This window comes from Myxine glutinosa, chromosome 8 (genome assembly GCF_964187855.1).
Source record: "Myxine glutinosa chromosome 8, kmMyxGlut1.1, whole genome shotgun sequence".
Classification (NCBI taxonomy): Eukaryota; Metazoa; Chordata; class Myxini; order Myxiniformes; family Myxinidae; genus Myxine; species Myxine glutinosa.
This window is the reverse complement of record NC_136268.1, coordinates 30,868,021-30,883,973: the sequence shown is the minus strand read 5'-3', so window position 1 is coordinate 30,883,973 and position 15,953 is coordinate 30,868,021. Positions and strand designations below refer to the sequence as shown.

General features: G+C 50.2%; 2 protein-coding genes across 4 annotated transcripts in view; both read right to left on the bottom strand.

The window, feature by feature from the left end:
* Window positions 1-4,734, bottom strand: part of LOC144893253 (P2X purinoceptor 4-like) — a 30,196-nt gene extending 25,462 nt beyond the window's left edge. The window contains exons 1-4 of one of the 2 annotated variants that reach the window (XM_078783123.1): window positions 4,608-4,734; window positions 4,142-4,258; window positions 2,019-2,178; window positions 1,284-1,355 (exon numbers count right to left, since the gene is read on the bottom strand). In XM_078783123.1, coding sequence (XP_078639249.1) covers window positions 1,284-1,355; window positions 2,019-2,178; window positions 4,142-4,258; window positions 4,608-4,723 — 465 coding nt within the window. In that variant the 5' untranslated portion in view covers window positions 4,724-4,734. The remainder of the gene's footprint in view (window positions 1-1,283; window positions 1,356-2,018; window positions 2,179-4,141; window positions 4,259-4,607) is intronic. The other variant, XM_078783124.1, reaches the window with a different exon arrangement.
* A 6,964-nt stretch (window positions 4,735-11,698) lies between these two features.
* The window catches only part of LOC144893252 (P2X purinoceptor 4-like), a 46,682-nt gene continuing 42,427 nt past the window's right edge, over window positions 11,699-15,953 (bottom strand). For both annotated transcript variants that reach the window (XM_078783121.1, XM_078783120.1), the window contains exon 13: window positions 11,699-12,126. Coding sequence is in view for 1 of the 2 variants with exons in the window: in XM_078783120.1 (XP_078639246.1) it covers window positions 12,115-12,126 (12 nt within the window). In the remaining variant the exon portion in view is untranslated. The remainder of the gene's footprint in view (window positions 12,127-15,953) is intronic.

Genomic DNA, 15,953 nt, shown 5'->3' with positions numbered 1-15,953 from the left:
TCAACGGAATCAGAGCAGGTGGGCACTGATTCGCTCAGAGCGATCACGTGATGACGCTATGACGCTATGAAAAAAAAAATCGCTATGACGCTATGAAACGCTATGAACGCTATGACGCTATGAAAAAAAAAATCGCTATGACACTATGAAACGCTATGACGCTATGAACGCTATGAACGCTATGAACGCTATGAAAAAAAAAAATCGCTCACTTTACCAAGGGGCTCGCTCTTCCCCCGTTCCCCTCCCCTCTCCTTCCCCCTCCCCCTCCCCTCCCCTGCCCGGCAATGCCGGGTACTTCTGCTAGTATGCTTATACAGGGAGTTCTCAATACAAGTAGTCCCGTTATCCGTTTTTTCTCTACAATATTGTTGAATTAACACTTTTCCGATACAAGTAGGAAAGTTTTGGTATAAAAAAAAACAATCATCAAGTGAGGCTAGTGCGTCTGTGAGCAAGAAGAGATGCAAATTAGATGTGTTGAGGGGGTTTGATGTTGGTGATCGTGCATATAGCCATCGTCACTGGGATACCCGTGAGGACAATCAGGACAAACAAGGACAAGGTGAGAGCCGTTTGGCAGTGCAATACGACATTGGGTGCTTTGAGGAATGTTCGCACTCGTAGTTTGGTGGTGGAGAATATGGACCGTTTATTATCGGTCTGGATCGAATTCCAAAACCAACCTGATGTGCAAATAAGTTTGATTGCGATCCAGGCTAAACCCCGCAGTTGATTTAACGACCTGAAGGCGAACAAGGCGAGTCGAGTCAAAGTGAAACCTTTAAGGTGAGCAGAGGCTGGTTTGAACAGGTCACCATGCGACTTCGTCAGCAGAGGCATGAAAAGCTCTTGCCAATTGCTTCATTAATTGATAACTCATCACAGAAATAAGAGTTGATGAACATCTATTACCATGTATGCATGATGTAATTACCTCCATTCACCTTTGGTGGATATAGATATTTTCACCCCTGTGTTTGTGTTTTCACCCCTGTCTGTGAATAGGTTATTTCAAAAAGTTACTGATGGAATCAGACGAAACTTGGTAGACAGGTTGATTGGGTGTCAATAACGAGCCGATTAGATTTTGATTAAGGTCCTGATGTAGATCCGGCTTGTCAGTGGGATACATAACGTAATCTGTTCAGCCTGGTGGAATTCCAGTTGTTTTATGTCATTATCCATAACGGCAGATCATGAATTAAACAGAAACACAGGACAAATGATTGGCTGGGGGTGTGGTGGGTGTAAGGCAAGGCATTAGGCCATATGGCAAATACCGATGGACAGGTGCTACGGCTTTGATTTGCGGTCGGGATGAAATTCGTAACAATAAAGAATGCATTCTCTTCCTGGGGAGGGGATGGAATAGAGAAGGAAGAAACAGGTTAAAAGAAGATATTTTGTCCAAACTTTTAAAACATTTAACTTTTCTTATGTATGAGTAATAAAAGGTTACCAGAGATCAATCTGACACAGTTAGCGGGGATACAACGTCATCTGTGACCAAACCTTATTATTCTCTTCAGAAAGAAGAGGTACAGAAAGAAGAGAGATTAATAAGGTGGGAATACAATGGCAATTCCAATGGAAATTTTGAACTAGTCTGGATGTCGATTCTGGATTTTACTCCCGACCAGACAATAAGCTGTAATCCTGGAATTTTGCAAGCTCCATTCTTTAAGGGGATGTTAGGACGGTTATCCCATCTGATAACATTCACTTGTGGATGTTAATGATCTTGTGGCGCCTTTTGAAAAGAGTGGGCCACTGTGTGCTGATATTTGAGCCATATTCTCAAGTCCTGCCATAATCTACAGGGCCAGTGCATCAACAGCATGGCTGCACCTGCATGAACAATGGGAACAATAGCTGGGGGGTGGCAGGAGGTCGGCAGGGAGAGAAAGAGCAAGATATGCAAGGGGAGGGGTGGGGGATAACGGGCAAGATTTGCAATATGCCCTTCTTTGTGCTTAAATATTTTGTCACTCCTGATCTTTAGCATTACAACTCACCTCTGGAGGGATTACGTAGTCGGCCGCATCCCAGACCGAGACACCTCCACTCGATGATGAATCGTTGTCACGGTAAAATGCCACACCTCTCAGCTTGCTCGTTACTGTGGAAACTGGCACTTCCATGTCTTGGTAGCCATGCCGATAAATGATTACCCAACTGTTTACAATAAGGCAATAAATTGTTATAAAAGGACAAACATTATAGACTTATCTCATTATGAACTTTGCACTCATCACAGACAGGTGACAAATTGGTTCCGTTTTGGTGATGATCCGAATCCGGATCTGGATATGAGCTTTTAATAATAAAAAGTGATTCTTCACCATTGAGAGATGGGGTCAAAAACTTTATATATAGCACGATATCTCAAAAAGTTGTGGATGGGTTATGCTAAAACTAGGTGGATGAGTTGGTCAGATGACATGAACAAGCCGATCAGATTTTGGATCAGGTTCGAATCCAGATCCGACACATCAGTGGGATACAAAACGTGAACTGTTCAGCCTGGCGGAGGTATGTGCTCAACTGAGTGATGTCCGAGTTTTTATTGTGATATAACAAGTGGAACATGTCTTTCAATCCTGACAAATCTCACACTCTTACGATGTCTCTCCGAAAAGACCGACTGGACAACCCTCCCATCCACTTTCTGAATAATCCTCTCCAAGAAGTTCTGTCACTCAAGCTTTTGGGTCTCACTATCTGCCATGATTTTTCCTGGGAAAAGCACATTTCAAATCTGGCCTCCAAAGCCAGTCGCCGACTGGGCATCCTCCGTCGTGCGAAGTCCTTCCTTGGCACACCTGAGCTCCTCACCACATACAAGGCTTTCATCCGCAGCTCAATGGATTACTGTTCCCCCCTCCGGGCCGGTGCTCCTGCCTCACACCTAGCTCGTCTTTACGCTGTTGAAACCAAAGCGTTCAGAATCATTGGAATCTCCCGCGATGAAGCTAACTCTGGGGGCCTTTCACTTACTCACCGCAGGCAGGTTGGTGGTCTTTCCGTCTTCTACCGACTCCTCTCCGGCCTTGCCCCCCCAGCTCTCTCTGGGCTCTGTCCCCCAAATATTCCTACAGGTCGCACAAGATCTGCCTGCAACCCTCTTCTGGTGAAACTGCCAAAATCAAGACTCTCTGCTCACCTTCACTCCTTCATTCCTCTTTTCTCCCACCTCTGGAACAAACTCCCTCACTCTCTTCAATCCCACTCCTCCCTCCAGGTCTTTAAAACAGCTGTTCACCACCATCTCTTATCGTCCCCCATCCAAAACCTTGATCTTTTCTACCACCTCTAATTTCACCCCAAATCCACTTTTTTGAAATACCAACTTCTTTCCTGGAAGTCCTTGGTGTCCTTGTTTTATATTTCTCCCACCCCCTCCCTTCCCACGCTTCCTCCCCCCAAGCCCTCTCTCTCCCACACATCTCCCGACGTCGCTGCTCTCAAATGTTGTGTTTGTGTGCTTCCCCTTCTCTCATCTTGTCTTCCCCTCCCTCTTTTTATATATTTTGTTTGTCTGTTTGATTTGTTTGTGTGATAAATGTTAGCTCCTTCACGAGCCTCGATTCTGTATACAAAAAAAAAAAAAAAAAAAAAAAAATTAAATGCAAGTAAAACGAGCTAGTATGTATAATGCATTTCATCAACTAGAACGGCACTCAGTAGAGAGCAAACCTCCACCTGGTTGGCCATGTCAGTCAATGGTGAAGAATTACTTCAAAAATTATATGAGCTGGATGCGGATCTTCACCAAAATTGAATCGATTCTTCCTTGTCACACACAAACTGTCCAACAAGTTTCGTCCAAATCCATCCATAACGTTGAGATATCCTGCTATGTATCGTTTTTGGCCCGATCTCCCAATGGTGAAGAATCACTTAAAAGATTCTAGTAACCGGATCCGAATCCGGATCTTCACCAAAATCTAATCATTTCGTCCTTGTGACATACTACGCTACATCTCTGCAAACTTTCATCCGAATCCGTCCACAACTTTTTGAGATATTTTATTCACAAACAAACGGACAGACAGGGGTGAAAACATCACCTCCATCCACCTTTAGTGGCTGAGGTAATAAGCCTTTTGTTTGTAACCGTGTTTGTTACGTCACACACCCGATGACGTAGGCGACCACAGCAATCTGGAGCAGGTATTGCAGGCAGGCGGAGCTTGTGCTGCGAATTTGCACGAACCGCGGCGTGTCATAAGAGCACAACCAATCACAGGGCATCCTGCGTGTGCACGTGAGGTGAGCGAGACAAATCAGTGTGGGCGATCGCGGCGCTGAGCAGCGAGCAGGAAGCACGAAGTGGCGGACTTTGTCACATGAAAATGAAATGATGAAAAAAAAAAAATACCCAAGCAGCTTGCTAGCGCTCGCCAAGCCGGCCATTCCCAATTAACGGTTTTGAGTGGAGTGCTTAAGCCACTTGGCGAGCGCTCGACAATAAACCTGGTTACCGAACACACCTGGAAATCCCAAGCGATTACAGTGAACGAGGCTTCGTGGTGAAATAAATAAACGATACACCTTGAATCGCGGGCTACCTTGTTCTTGTAGTTGTACACCGATCTGCTTACCTTCTCAATTTCGTTTTCTTTCGAGTGAATAAACGAGAGGAGCTCGGTGGTTGCACTTGGAGTTCGCACGTGACCGGGATGGGCGGAGACAAGCGAAAATGGGTGAGATTGATCATTGATACAAAACAAGACCAGAAGAACAGCGGCGTAGCCGGGATTGTAAAATATTATAAACCACAAACACACATGATTAGCTTTTCAAACAGTCGATAATGCTGTTTATAATATTAAACAAAGAAATTTGGAGAAATCCCGAAACCCATGAGGTAAGTTTTACTTACAGAACTGACGATAGATCTACTGTAATCTATACACCCCACAGGGGTAGGAGGTGTGCTCATTCACCAAGCAGCTAGCTAGCGCTTGCCAAGCCAGCCGTTCCTTAACGGTTTTGAATGGAGTGCTTGCTCGAATGCTTAAACCAAATGGCGATCTCTCCACAAGAAACTTGGTAAATGAACACACACCCAATGTTCTTGATACCCGACCATAGATTGACTAGTCGATATACCCCAAAGAGGAATGACCTTTCCTGCCGCTTTCGAAGTGAGCGGGTGTTTACGCCGTAATGCCATCATATACGTAATGACGTAGCATGACTGCCAGACACAAAACTTCCACCACTTTAATATGATTATATAAGATATATATTTAACCTCCAGTACGTTTGCAGTCACTACAAAGGGATTAGTGTTACGATTAGATTTACTATTATAATAACGTAACGTTACGTTATTATTACGAAAATTATATTATTTTTGAAAAACCGAGGTGAATTCCTTACTTCCGCGGTTACACCGCTTCAATGCATCAACTTTCCATTCACATTGGGATTAAAATGTTATGGTTATATTTACTATAATATTATTATTATTACAAAAACGATACTACTGAAACGATACACTACTGTATTAAGAAACCTGGGTTTAATTTGTCCGAAGCGGACGGTGAGTCATTACGCCTAAAAGGCCTATACGTACCGTTTTGTTGGAAGAGACGTAACGCCGATGGTTTCGACAATCGGTTTGTTTGTGTTTCACACTGAATGAAAAACGTAAAGGTAGAGCATGGCGATGGTGATATGATATATGACAGGTTCGACGATACATTCGACATATAAATCAAAATGGCGGAGTCTGGAGAGTCAGCCGCCGTACTGCCGTAATGACATCTGGCGTGTTCACATCACCCTGTCATGTGACCATATCCTCAGCTCTGATTGGTATACGTTTGAGGGGACATACATATGCACGGACAAACACATATGCACGGACAAACACATTTCCCAAACACTGTTTGGGAAATACGCCTAGTCAGAGAAAAAGGAAGAGATTTTGATGAAGAAAAAGAATGAATTGGTTGTTCCTGATGGAGTAAAAAGCAGAATAAGGCATTTCAATACATTTTGGAAGCGTTTTTTTCTTTTTAATGTCACGAAGTGCGAAGCAAGAGAAACGTTTTATTTAACGATGATTTTGTTTGGGGATAATGAAAGGAATGGATAGGGAAATGAGTAACTGAGCACCAAGAGAAGAGTTTGGATTTCTTTCCCCAGTGAAGAAGAGATATGTTTGTATTTTTGAGGGAGGAGGGAAAATGGATTGAGCTGAGGGAGGGATCATATGATTAATTTTTTTTGGGGGGGGGGGGGGGGAGGGGACAGACTAGGACATTACACTCCTTAGTCATGTCATGAAGATGCTGGACAGGATTTTGGATAGGAGGATAAAGAGGAGGGTGGAGATTGGAGAAGAGCAGCAGGGGTGTAGAACGGGCAGGGGGACGACGGCTGGGACATGTTCACGCTGAGACAGTTGGTGGAGAAGAGGTTGGAGGTGCAAGGTGTAATGGCATTGGGATTTGTCGACCTGGAAAAGCCCTACGACACTGTTCCGTGAGAGATGGTGATGGCAACAGACATGTATGGCAGTACCAGAAGCAGAAGTTAGGTTGGTGGAAGGGAAGCATAAGGGAATGAAGGGAAGAGTTTGGGTTGGTCCTGGGATGTCAGACGAGTTGTGTGAACATCGGTTTGAGGCAGGGAAGTGCACTCAGCTCACTTATGTTTATCATGGTGATAGAGCTGCTAAGCAGGAAACAAAACATGAGAGGTATTCTGGGGATGATGTTGTATGCGAATGTTCTGGCTGTTGTGGTGGAGTGGGCGGGACATGCAAAGAATTGCTGGGGGAGAGGAAGGAAGCATTTGAGAAACTTGGGCTGAACATGAACATGGACAAGCCGGAAGTAATGTGGGTTAGGCCACAGAGGAAAGAAATGAATATCAGGAGGGGAAGGAGATCAGACAGGGAAATAGGTTTGAGTATCTGGGGGGGAACAGTGAACAGGGATGTGCAGAATGTGTAATATCTCTACTCAATTAAGATAAACGGAGAGACAGAGACTATCATTTTCTGGTGAACGATTTAATCAAACTTGCTGGAACAAACTCACTTGCATTTAAACAAATACTTCATTGAATATTCAGCGCACAAGACATCAAATGAGTTTCTTGCTGCTCTTCAAGAGTACAGCTCTCTTATAGTTTCCGTAGCTCTCTGAAGTTGGTGCAAGGTCAGAAAGTAATTAAAAGGTCATTGAAGTTACAGCCAGGCCGACACCAGGACCCATGTGTTTCTCATCAATCACATCATAAGGCCAGGAATACGTTTGTATAGTCAGGCTGGAAGTCATTCTTATCTACAGGTCTCACCGAGGAGAAGAAGTAGGGGCATGGAACTTATCTCCGTAGAAAGGTTTTTGCTGATTGTGGTAATTATAGAGAGCTGGCCCTGGTTTTCCAGAACTTCACTGGGTGCTGCATTTTTCAACAGTCATTCATCACCAGCTCTTTCTCGCTTTTAACATCTCCAACATGTTCCAATATAGCTTAAATTATCATTTTTACAGATTAAGCAACATTGTTATGGCTCTAGATAATTCTACAAAACAATATTCATGTTTCTGTTATTTTCTGCATTGTCAAAAAGCTCCACACAGAAATTACAATTTAACTGTGAATAAAAACGTACTCACAGGGACTTATTGAAGTTTAATAATAAGGAAGTCAGTGAAAAAGGACTTTCACAGATGGTAAGTCAGAGGCAGACGTGTGGAGGAGGATTCAGGTATGTGTGAATGCATGGAGGAGGGTGGATGGATTGATGGCAGACAGGAATATATCAAGGAAATTGAAAGGGAAGGTTCTGATGTTGTGTGTAATGCCAGTCTACCTTTACGGTTTGGAGACGGTGGCACTGACAGTGAGATGACAACAAAGGCTGCAGGATTGCAAGAACAATTGGGTCTGGTGGATTGTTGGAGTGAAGAGGGTGGATAGAAGGAGGATGGATGAACTGAGGGAGGATATTGATGTGCAGATGAGCTTGACGGGGAGATTGGTGAAATTCCAGCTGAGATTGACTGGACACGTGGTGCGTATGGTGGAAGAGAGAATGGCAAAGAGAGCAGATAGTTGAGGGACCAAGGTAGCAGGAAAAGAGGAAGACCACGGTTGAGATGGGAGGATTGTGTTAAGAGGGATATCAGTAAGGTGAGGTGGTTGGAGAGTGGAGAGAGTTGGTCAAGGACAGAGGGGAATGGAGGAGTATTGTGCTCAAGGCAGGACAGAAGCTTGGTGCCATTGGACCTTGCCCCTCAACAAAGGGAAGAAGATTCCCAAACACCCTTCTTCAATCCCTCATTTTCCAACACCAGTACTCAAACCTCCATTATCATTTATCATGCTTCATTTCTAAACCATATTCTCAAAGCACTTCACCTCACCGGTGCTTCGACCAAATAACCGCCATTCCAGCGTTGCAATTGCCAAAACCCCCGCCGTTCCAGCATACCAGTCATTGTGGCATCAGAGAGGCCAGCGCCCGGCCCTGCTCTCTGGGGCCAAATCCCAGCAGCTGGATCGGAGTGCGCCACAGTGGATCGGTGTGGCTGGATGCCGAGAGCGGACGTGGAGTTTGGGAGTTTGAGAGTTAGTGTGGTGCGGAGTTCCGGAGCTCATAAAGCTGAGGGGAGTTCGACAGTTTGTGAAGGAGAGAAAGACTTAGCCAGGAACACTGAGAAACACCAAGCGAGCGCCAAGAAACACCAACCAGGCACCGAGCAAACCAGCAGAACTGACCTCCGCTGCATCTCTCACTTACCAAACTTTACATCCTGTTCGGTTCCACGCGAGTCATCCGGTTCTCATAGGGGTGAGGCCAGGGTCCTCCCTATACCCCACTAACTTCTCTCCCCCTATGTCAAATACCGTATCTCTTATAACTTCCCGGAATGAATGTGGCGCCTGTCTGCATTTCATGTTAAGGCTAATTGAATAAAGTGTGTCATTTAGAGTAAAGTTTTATTTTCTTGTATACTTAGTTGAGGCTCATATATGAGCTAAAAGGTCTTTCCTTTTGTAAACTGCATTGCTGCATAAAACTGCATTGCTTTTGTTAATACAAGATTTATTATTTCCAACCTGCCCACATGTCTCATTCCTCCATTAGTTAGACATAGCATGCAATTAGTAAACGGGAGGTTGTACCCCATTGATTTGCCATGGTCAGACTAGCCGACATCCCAGTGATGGTTCTGCTCTGCCGTACCTAATTGATAGATAAAAGTGGGCGTCGAGGGAACAAGCCTTATCTGAGGGTAACCAACTCACCTGAAAGGTAGCGTGAAATTTGGGCGCGAGGACCCTGCCAGATTTAGTCACTTCAGATGGTGCTTGTCGTAAACGATGACATTTTGCATCACATTCCCTCTCATCGAGATGTCGTAATAAGATGACATTGATGTGTGCAGTTGTTTTGTTTTAAGATGAAAAATAATAATAATAATAATAAATAAATAAAACCACTAACATGCCAATAAAAAAAAAAAATGCAACATTTACTAAAACACAGAAGTGAACAAACGCAGGATTGAAAAATCGAACAAGAAAATAAAATGCATGTTGTTGTTGGTGTTTTGTATGCGGCCTTCGGCTGCCGGTTTGCATCATTTTTCTGGAAGTGCGTTTGTGCCGCTGATGCAGTGCCCCAATTACCAGTGAGCTGGTACTCAATTTCCGACCTCGGAAGGATGGCAGGCTGAGTCAACCCCCCTGGCATTAATTCAAAGATCAACCGGGATTCAAAATCAGGATCCTCGGATCCCAAGCTAGCACCCTAACCATTAAAGCCAACACCAGGCTATGAAATGCATAAATGAATACCTGCCAAAAACCCTTTTTGTACACAAAGCCGAGGCTCGTGGAAGAGCTGGAACATAGAATGGATCATGATGAAAGAACAAAAGGAACAGTAAAAAGGAGGATGGAACACCAACAGCAGGATGGAAGGACAAAATAGAGAGACTTGGGTGTGAGAATGAATAGTGGGTAGGGGAAAGGCATGGCGGGTCGGGGGAGGAATGGCGGGTAGGGGGAGGCATGGCGGGTAGGGTGAGGCTTGGCGAGGCATGGTGGGTAGGGGGAGGCATGGCGGGTAGGGGGAGGCATGGCGGGTAGGGTGAGGCTTGGCGAGGCATGGTGGGTCGGGGGAGGCATGGCGGGTAGGGGGAGGCATGGCGGGTAGGGGGAGGAATGGCGGGTCGGGGGAGGAATGGCGGGTCGGGGGAGGAATGGCGGGTCGGGGGAAGAATGGCGGGTCGGGGGAAGAATGGCGGGTCGGGGGAGGAATGGCGGGTCGGGGGAGGAATGGCGGGTAGGGGGAGGAATGGCGGGTCGGGGGAGGAATGGCGGGTAGGGGGAGGAATGGCGGGTCGGGGGATAGTGATTCCTCTTCATTCCTCTTTTCTCCCACCTCTGGAACAAACTCCCTCACTCTCTTCAATCCCACTCCTCCCTCCAGGTCTTTAAAACAGCTGTTCACCACCATCTCTTATCGTCCCCCATCCAAAACCTTGATCTTTTCTACCACCTCTAATTTCACCCCAAATCCACTTTTTTGAAATACCAACTTCTTTCCTGGAAGTCCTTGGTGTCCTTGTTTTATATTTCTCCCACCCCCTCCCTTCCCACCTGATTTGGCTGGCAGGATGGCATTGAGGTACGCACACTCACCTCTGCACTGTCGAGCCGAGGTTGGAATCCCAACCCAGCTGTAAACTGTCATCCTGGTGTTTCACAGGTGATTCATCAATGTATCTGCCATCACTCGGATGGACGTTAAACTGGCACGTGGCATCCCATCTGCCGCCATGAGTTGGCGCATGTTAAATATCACACGGTGTCCTTTGTGAAGAGTAGGGGAGTTATCGCCGGTACCATGACAAATTGCTGTCCAAATCACCATCCGTTGAACATCAGGCGCGGTCAGGTCAGTGTGTTCAGGATCGAATCGGGCCAAATATATTCCATGGCCGAGCACCCAAGAAGGCGGGAATAAATGGGGCCGTTGAAATAGAAGTCGTAATCGTAGTAGTAGTCGTCGTAGTAGTTGTAGTCATCGTAGTAGTCGTAGTAGTAGGCATAGTAGTAGTAGTCGTCGTAGTAGTAGTACTAGTAGTGGTAGTCATAGTAATAGTAGTCATCGTAGTACTCGTAGTAGTAGTCATAGTAATAGTAGTCATAGTAGTAGTAGTCGTAGTACTAGTAGTCGTGGAAGTAGTAGTAGTCATAGTAGTAGTAGTCATAGTAGTAGTAGTCATAGTAATAGTAGTCATAGTAGTAGTAGTCGTGGTCGTAGTAGTAGTCATAGTAATAGTAGTCATAGTAGTAGTAGTCGTGGTAGTAGTAGTCGTAGTAGTCATAGTAATAGTAGTCGTAGTAGTAGAAGTAGTAGTCATAGTAATAGTAGTGGTAGTCGTAGTAATAGTAGTCATAGTTCGTAGTAGTAGTCAGTAATAGTGGTAGTAGTAGTCATAGTAATAGTAGTAGTCGTAGCAATAGTCGTGGTAGCAGTAGCAGTAGTAGTAGTAGTTGTTGTTGAACTCCACCACCAAAATGTTTAACCACCGAAACCGTAGTAGTAGTAGTAGTAGTAGTAATAGTAGTAGTAGTAGTAGTAGTCATAGTAGTAGTAGTAGTAGTATAAACCAACGACTTCATCATGGTGGAGGAAAAGACCGAAATGAAAGTGTCAGCATTAAAAAGTGTTTATTGATTATATTGTTGATTTGAGAAGCCGATTCCATCTTAATTCGTTTTGCTGGTTACATTTGCTTGTACATAAAAGTCACCGATAAGACTTTTTAACAAAACCTAAACTTTCAAACTGTTCTTCCAACTCTTCCCTGTGCAGCCCCAGCTTCCCATATTGAAGCCAGGAACGCTCACGTTTGGTCCCCTCTGTCCGCGGTTATCATAAGCAAAGGCAGCTGTTCCCACCCGAAGGGGAAACTCCATTTTCAATCCTATTTTCCTGCACATGGAATGATTACTCGATTTGCTTATTGCTGACGGCAGTTGTAATGGCGGCATCTTGGTCCACTCCTCCATGTTGATGGTCCTCGTTATCGATCCTCCACCCGATGAAAACCGAACCATCAATCCTCGTCATTTCTGATCCTTCAGAAGGAAAAGAGGAAAGAGTCACGAAAGCCATTACAGGGAGAAAGTGAACAAGGCGATCTTCATATAATATCCATAAACGTGTACATATTGCACGTCGCATCATAAACCTTGCAAACATCAACAAGACAGACTTGGTGTGTTTTCTGCCAAAGGTTCGAACCCGGACCGAGTCACACCAAAGACTTTTAAAACCTCTCCCTGCTGCTCCCTCGCTCGATATTGAAAAAGAATAGAGTAAAGCGCGGCGTTACGCGCGCTGCTTGTGAGCAAGGAGGAAGCGGACAAGCGGTAACATATTAAACGTCTTTATTGTAAGAGCACACTGCAACACTGAACTGCTCCGGGCTGGTCGCCCGGTGTATATCATGAGGCCACGCCTACCCCTCGGGCGTGGCCACCGCCCACTTGGTGCGTGGACTGATGTCACCACGCCAGTGGGCTTTTGTGTCCGCCACACGCGCCCCCCCAGAATTCCCGCGCACCTGGAGGGCCAGTTTGCGGGGCAGACGAATGACCCGGCCGAAGCGCCCCCTGGCGATCGGCGGCGTCCGGGGTGCAGGGATGCCAGGTGGGATGCCCCTGGCTGCCCCTGGGATGGGTGCAGGACCGGGGGGCGGCGTGGCGGCGGGGCTGGGCGGTGCCGGGGGTCCGCCCGCAGGAGGGCGGCCCCGACGTGGGGGTCGGGCCACTGGCGGTGGATGGTCCACATCGAGGTGGGCCGGCTTGAGGCGGTCTACCGAAACGCGGTCAGGAGTACCGCCGATGTCCAGGGTGAAGTGCTTCGCCCCGGTCTCCAGCACGCGGAAAGGCCCGTCGTACGGGGGCCGCAGTGGTGTCCGATGGGCATCGTGGCGGACGAAGACGTACTCCGCCGTGCGAAGCTCCGGGGCGACGTGCGTCGGTGGGTGCCCGTGGCATGCCGTTGGCACCGGGGCGAACCTCTGGGCGGTCTCTTGCAGAGCGGAGCGCTGCTGTGCCGCGGACCATGGTGCCGTGGAGTCGGGGAGGAACTCGCCCGGCACCCGCAGCGGTTGCCCGAAGACCAACTCCGCCGCGGATGCGCGCAGGTCCTCCTTGGGCGCCGTCCGGAGGCCCAGCAGGACCCAGGGGAGCCTGTCGACCCAGCCGACGTCGCGGAGGGTGGCCCGGAGCGCGGCCTTCAATGAGCGGTGAAATCGCTCACACAGGCCGTTAGCCTGGGGGTGGTAGGCCGTGGTTCGGTGCAGCCGGACCCCGAGCCCCTGCGCAACCGCCCCCCAGAGCTCCGAGGTGAACTGGGGGCCGCGGTCGGATGAGATGTCTGAGGGGGCGCCGAACCGGGCGACCCAGGTGGCGATGAAAGCCTGCGCGACATCGGCCGCCGTTGTCGACGCCAAGGGCACGGCCTCCGGCCACCGGGTGGTGCGGTCCACCATGGTGAGGACGTAGGTGAAACCCCGCGAGGGGGGCAGAGGTCCCACCAGGTCCACGTGGACGTGGTCAAACCGGCGTTCCGGCACCGTGACCGGGGCCAACGGGGCCTGGGTGTGCCGGTGCACCTTGGCGCGCTGGCACGCGAGGCACGTCCTGGCCCAGCCGCGGACGGCCTTCCGGAGGCCATGCCAGACGAACTTGTCGGCGATCAGCCTTTGGGAGGCCCTCGCGCCCGGGTGGGACAGGCCGTGGATGGCGTCAAACACCTGGCGCTGCCAGCCCGCGGGCACGATGGGGCGAGGACGCCCGAGGGAGACGTCGCACAAGAGGGCCGCGCCCGCGCCGTCGAACGGCACCTCGGTGACGCGGAGGCCCGTGACGGCGGTCCGCAAGGCCTGGACGTCGGGGTCAGCGGCCTGGTCCGCTGCCATCCCGGCATAGTCGATGCCGAGGTGGACTGCGTGGGCGACGGCCCGGGAAAGGCAATCCGCCACCGGGTTGTCCTTCCCCGCGACGTGCTGGATGTCCGTCTTGTACTCGGACACGGCCGAGAGGTGACGCTGCTGCCGGGCCGACCACGGCTCGGTGACCTTGCCCATCGTGAAGATCAGCGGCTTGTGGTCGACGAAGGCAGTGAACGCATGGCCCTCGAGCAGATGGCGGAAGTGCCTGACCGCCAAGTGAAGTCCGAGCAACTCGCGGTCGAAGGTACTGTAACGGCGTTCGGGCGGGCGAAGCTGCCGGCTAAAGAACGCCAGCGGTTGCCAAGCTCCACGCACCCATTGCTCATGCACCGCGCCCACCGTGTAGTCCGAGGCATCGGTGGTGAGGGCGATCGGTGCATCGGGCGCCGGGTGCGCGAGCATGGTGGTGGCGTTAGCCAAGGCGAGCTTCGCGCCCGTGAACGCCGTGTCCATCTGCTCGGTCCAGGTAACGTCGCCTTTGCCCGGCTTACCTCGGAGAGCTTCGTGCAGGGGGCGCAGGAGCTGGGCGATACGGGGCAGGAACCGATGGTAAAAGTTCACCATGCCCAGGAACTCCTGCAGCCCTCTGATCGTGCGGGGGCGCGGAAACCCCTACACCGCCTCCACCTTGGCCGGCAGGGGGACGGCTCCGTGCCTGGTGACACGGTGCCCCAGAAAATCGATTGTGGCGGCGCCGAACCGGCACTTTGCGGGGTTCACAATCAGGCCATGCTGGCCCAGGCGTTCGAAGAGCGTGCGGAGGTGGCGTAGGTGCTCTTCGCGGGACGCGCTGGCGACGAGGATATCGTCCAGGTAGACGTAGACAAAATCCAAGTCGCGCAGGACGCTGTCCATCAGTCGCTGGAACGCCTGAGCCGCATTCTTCAGACCGAAGGGCATGCGCAGGAACTCGACGAGTCCGAATGGCGTGATGACCGCCGTCTTCGGGACGTCCTCCGGCCTGATGGGGACCTGATGGTAGCCGCGTATGAGGTCCACCTTCGAGAAGAAGGACCTGCCCGCCAAACGGGCGGAAAAGTCCTGAATGTGGGGGACGGGGTAGCGGTCGGGAGTCGTGGCGTCATTGAGACGGCGATAGTCCCCGCACGGTCGCCATCCCCCGCCGGGCTTCGGCACGATGTGCAGCGGCGACGCCCAAGCGCTCTCTGAGCGCCGAACGATGCCGAGTCGCTCCAGGGTAGCGAACGCCGCTTTTGCCACCGCCAGCTTCGTCGGCTCGAGGCGGCGTGCCCGGGCGTAGACCGGTGGCCCGACGGTGGAGATGTGATGGGCCACCCCGTGCTTGACGGCCCCCGCCGAGAAGGTGGGCCGCGTGAGGGCCGGGAAGCCGGCGAGGAGGCGGGTGAATGCGTCCGCTGCCGGAAGCGTACAGACCAACGTGGCCGGAACGGAATCGTTCGGCAAGCCGCTTGGCAAGCCGCTCGTTGAGCTGGGCAACGCACAAGCGAGCGAGCTGAACGTCTCGGCCTGGACAAGCCGTCTGCGCTTGACGTCGACCAGGAGCCCATTAGCACACAGGAAGTCCGCGCCAAGCAGTGCCATGGGCACGTCGGCGGTGACGAACGTCCATCGGAAAACCTGCCCTCCAAACCGCAGAGAGAGGCAGCGTTTTCCGTATGTACGGATGGGCGTCCCGTTCGCGGCAAGCAGCGCGGGGCCCCCACCCGCGGCGTGCTTGTCTGACGTGCCGGCGGGAATGACACTCACCTGCGCTCCCGTGTCGCACAGGTAACGGCGCCCGGAGAAGGTGTCCGTTATGAACAGCAGGCTGCTCGAACGGCCGGCGCTCATCGCCACTATTGAGCGCCGGCCCGGGCGTTTCCCGACCCGTTGAAGGAGCACGGCGGATGACACCGCCGAGCTTCGTGGCCGAACTTGGCGTGGAACCAGCACCAGGTGGTGGAGCTGGAGGAGCGCGGCTGG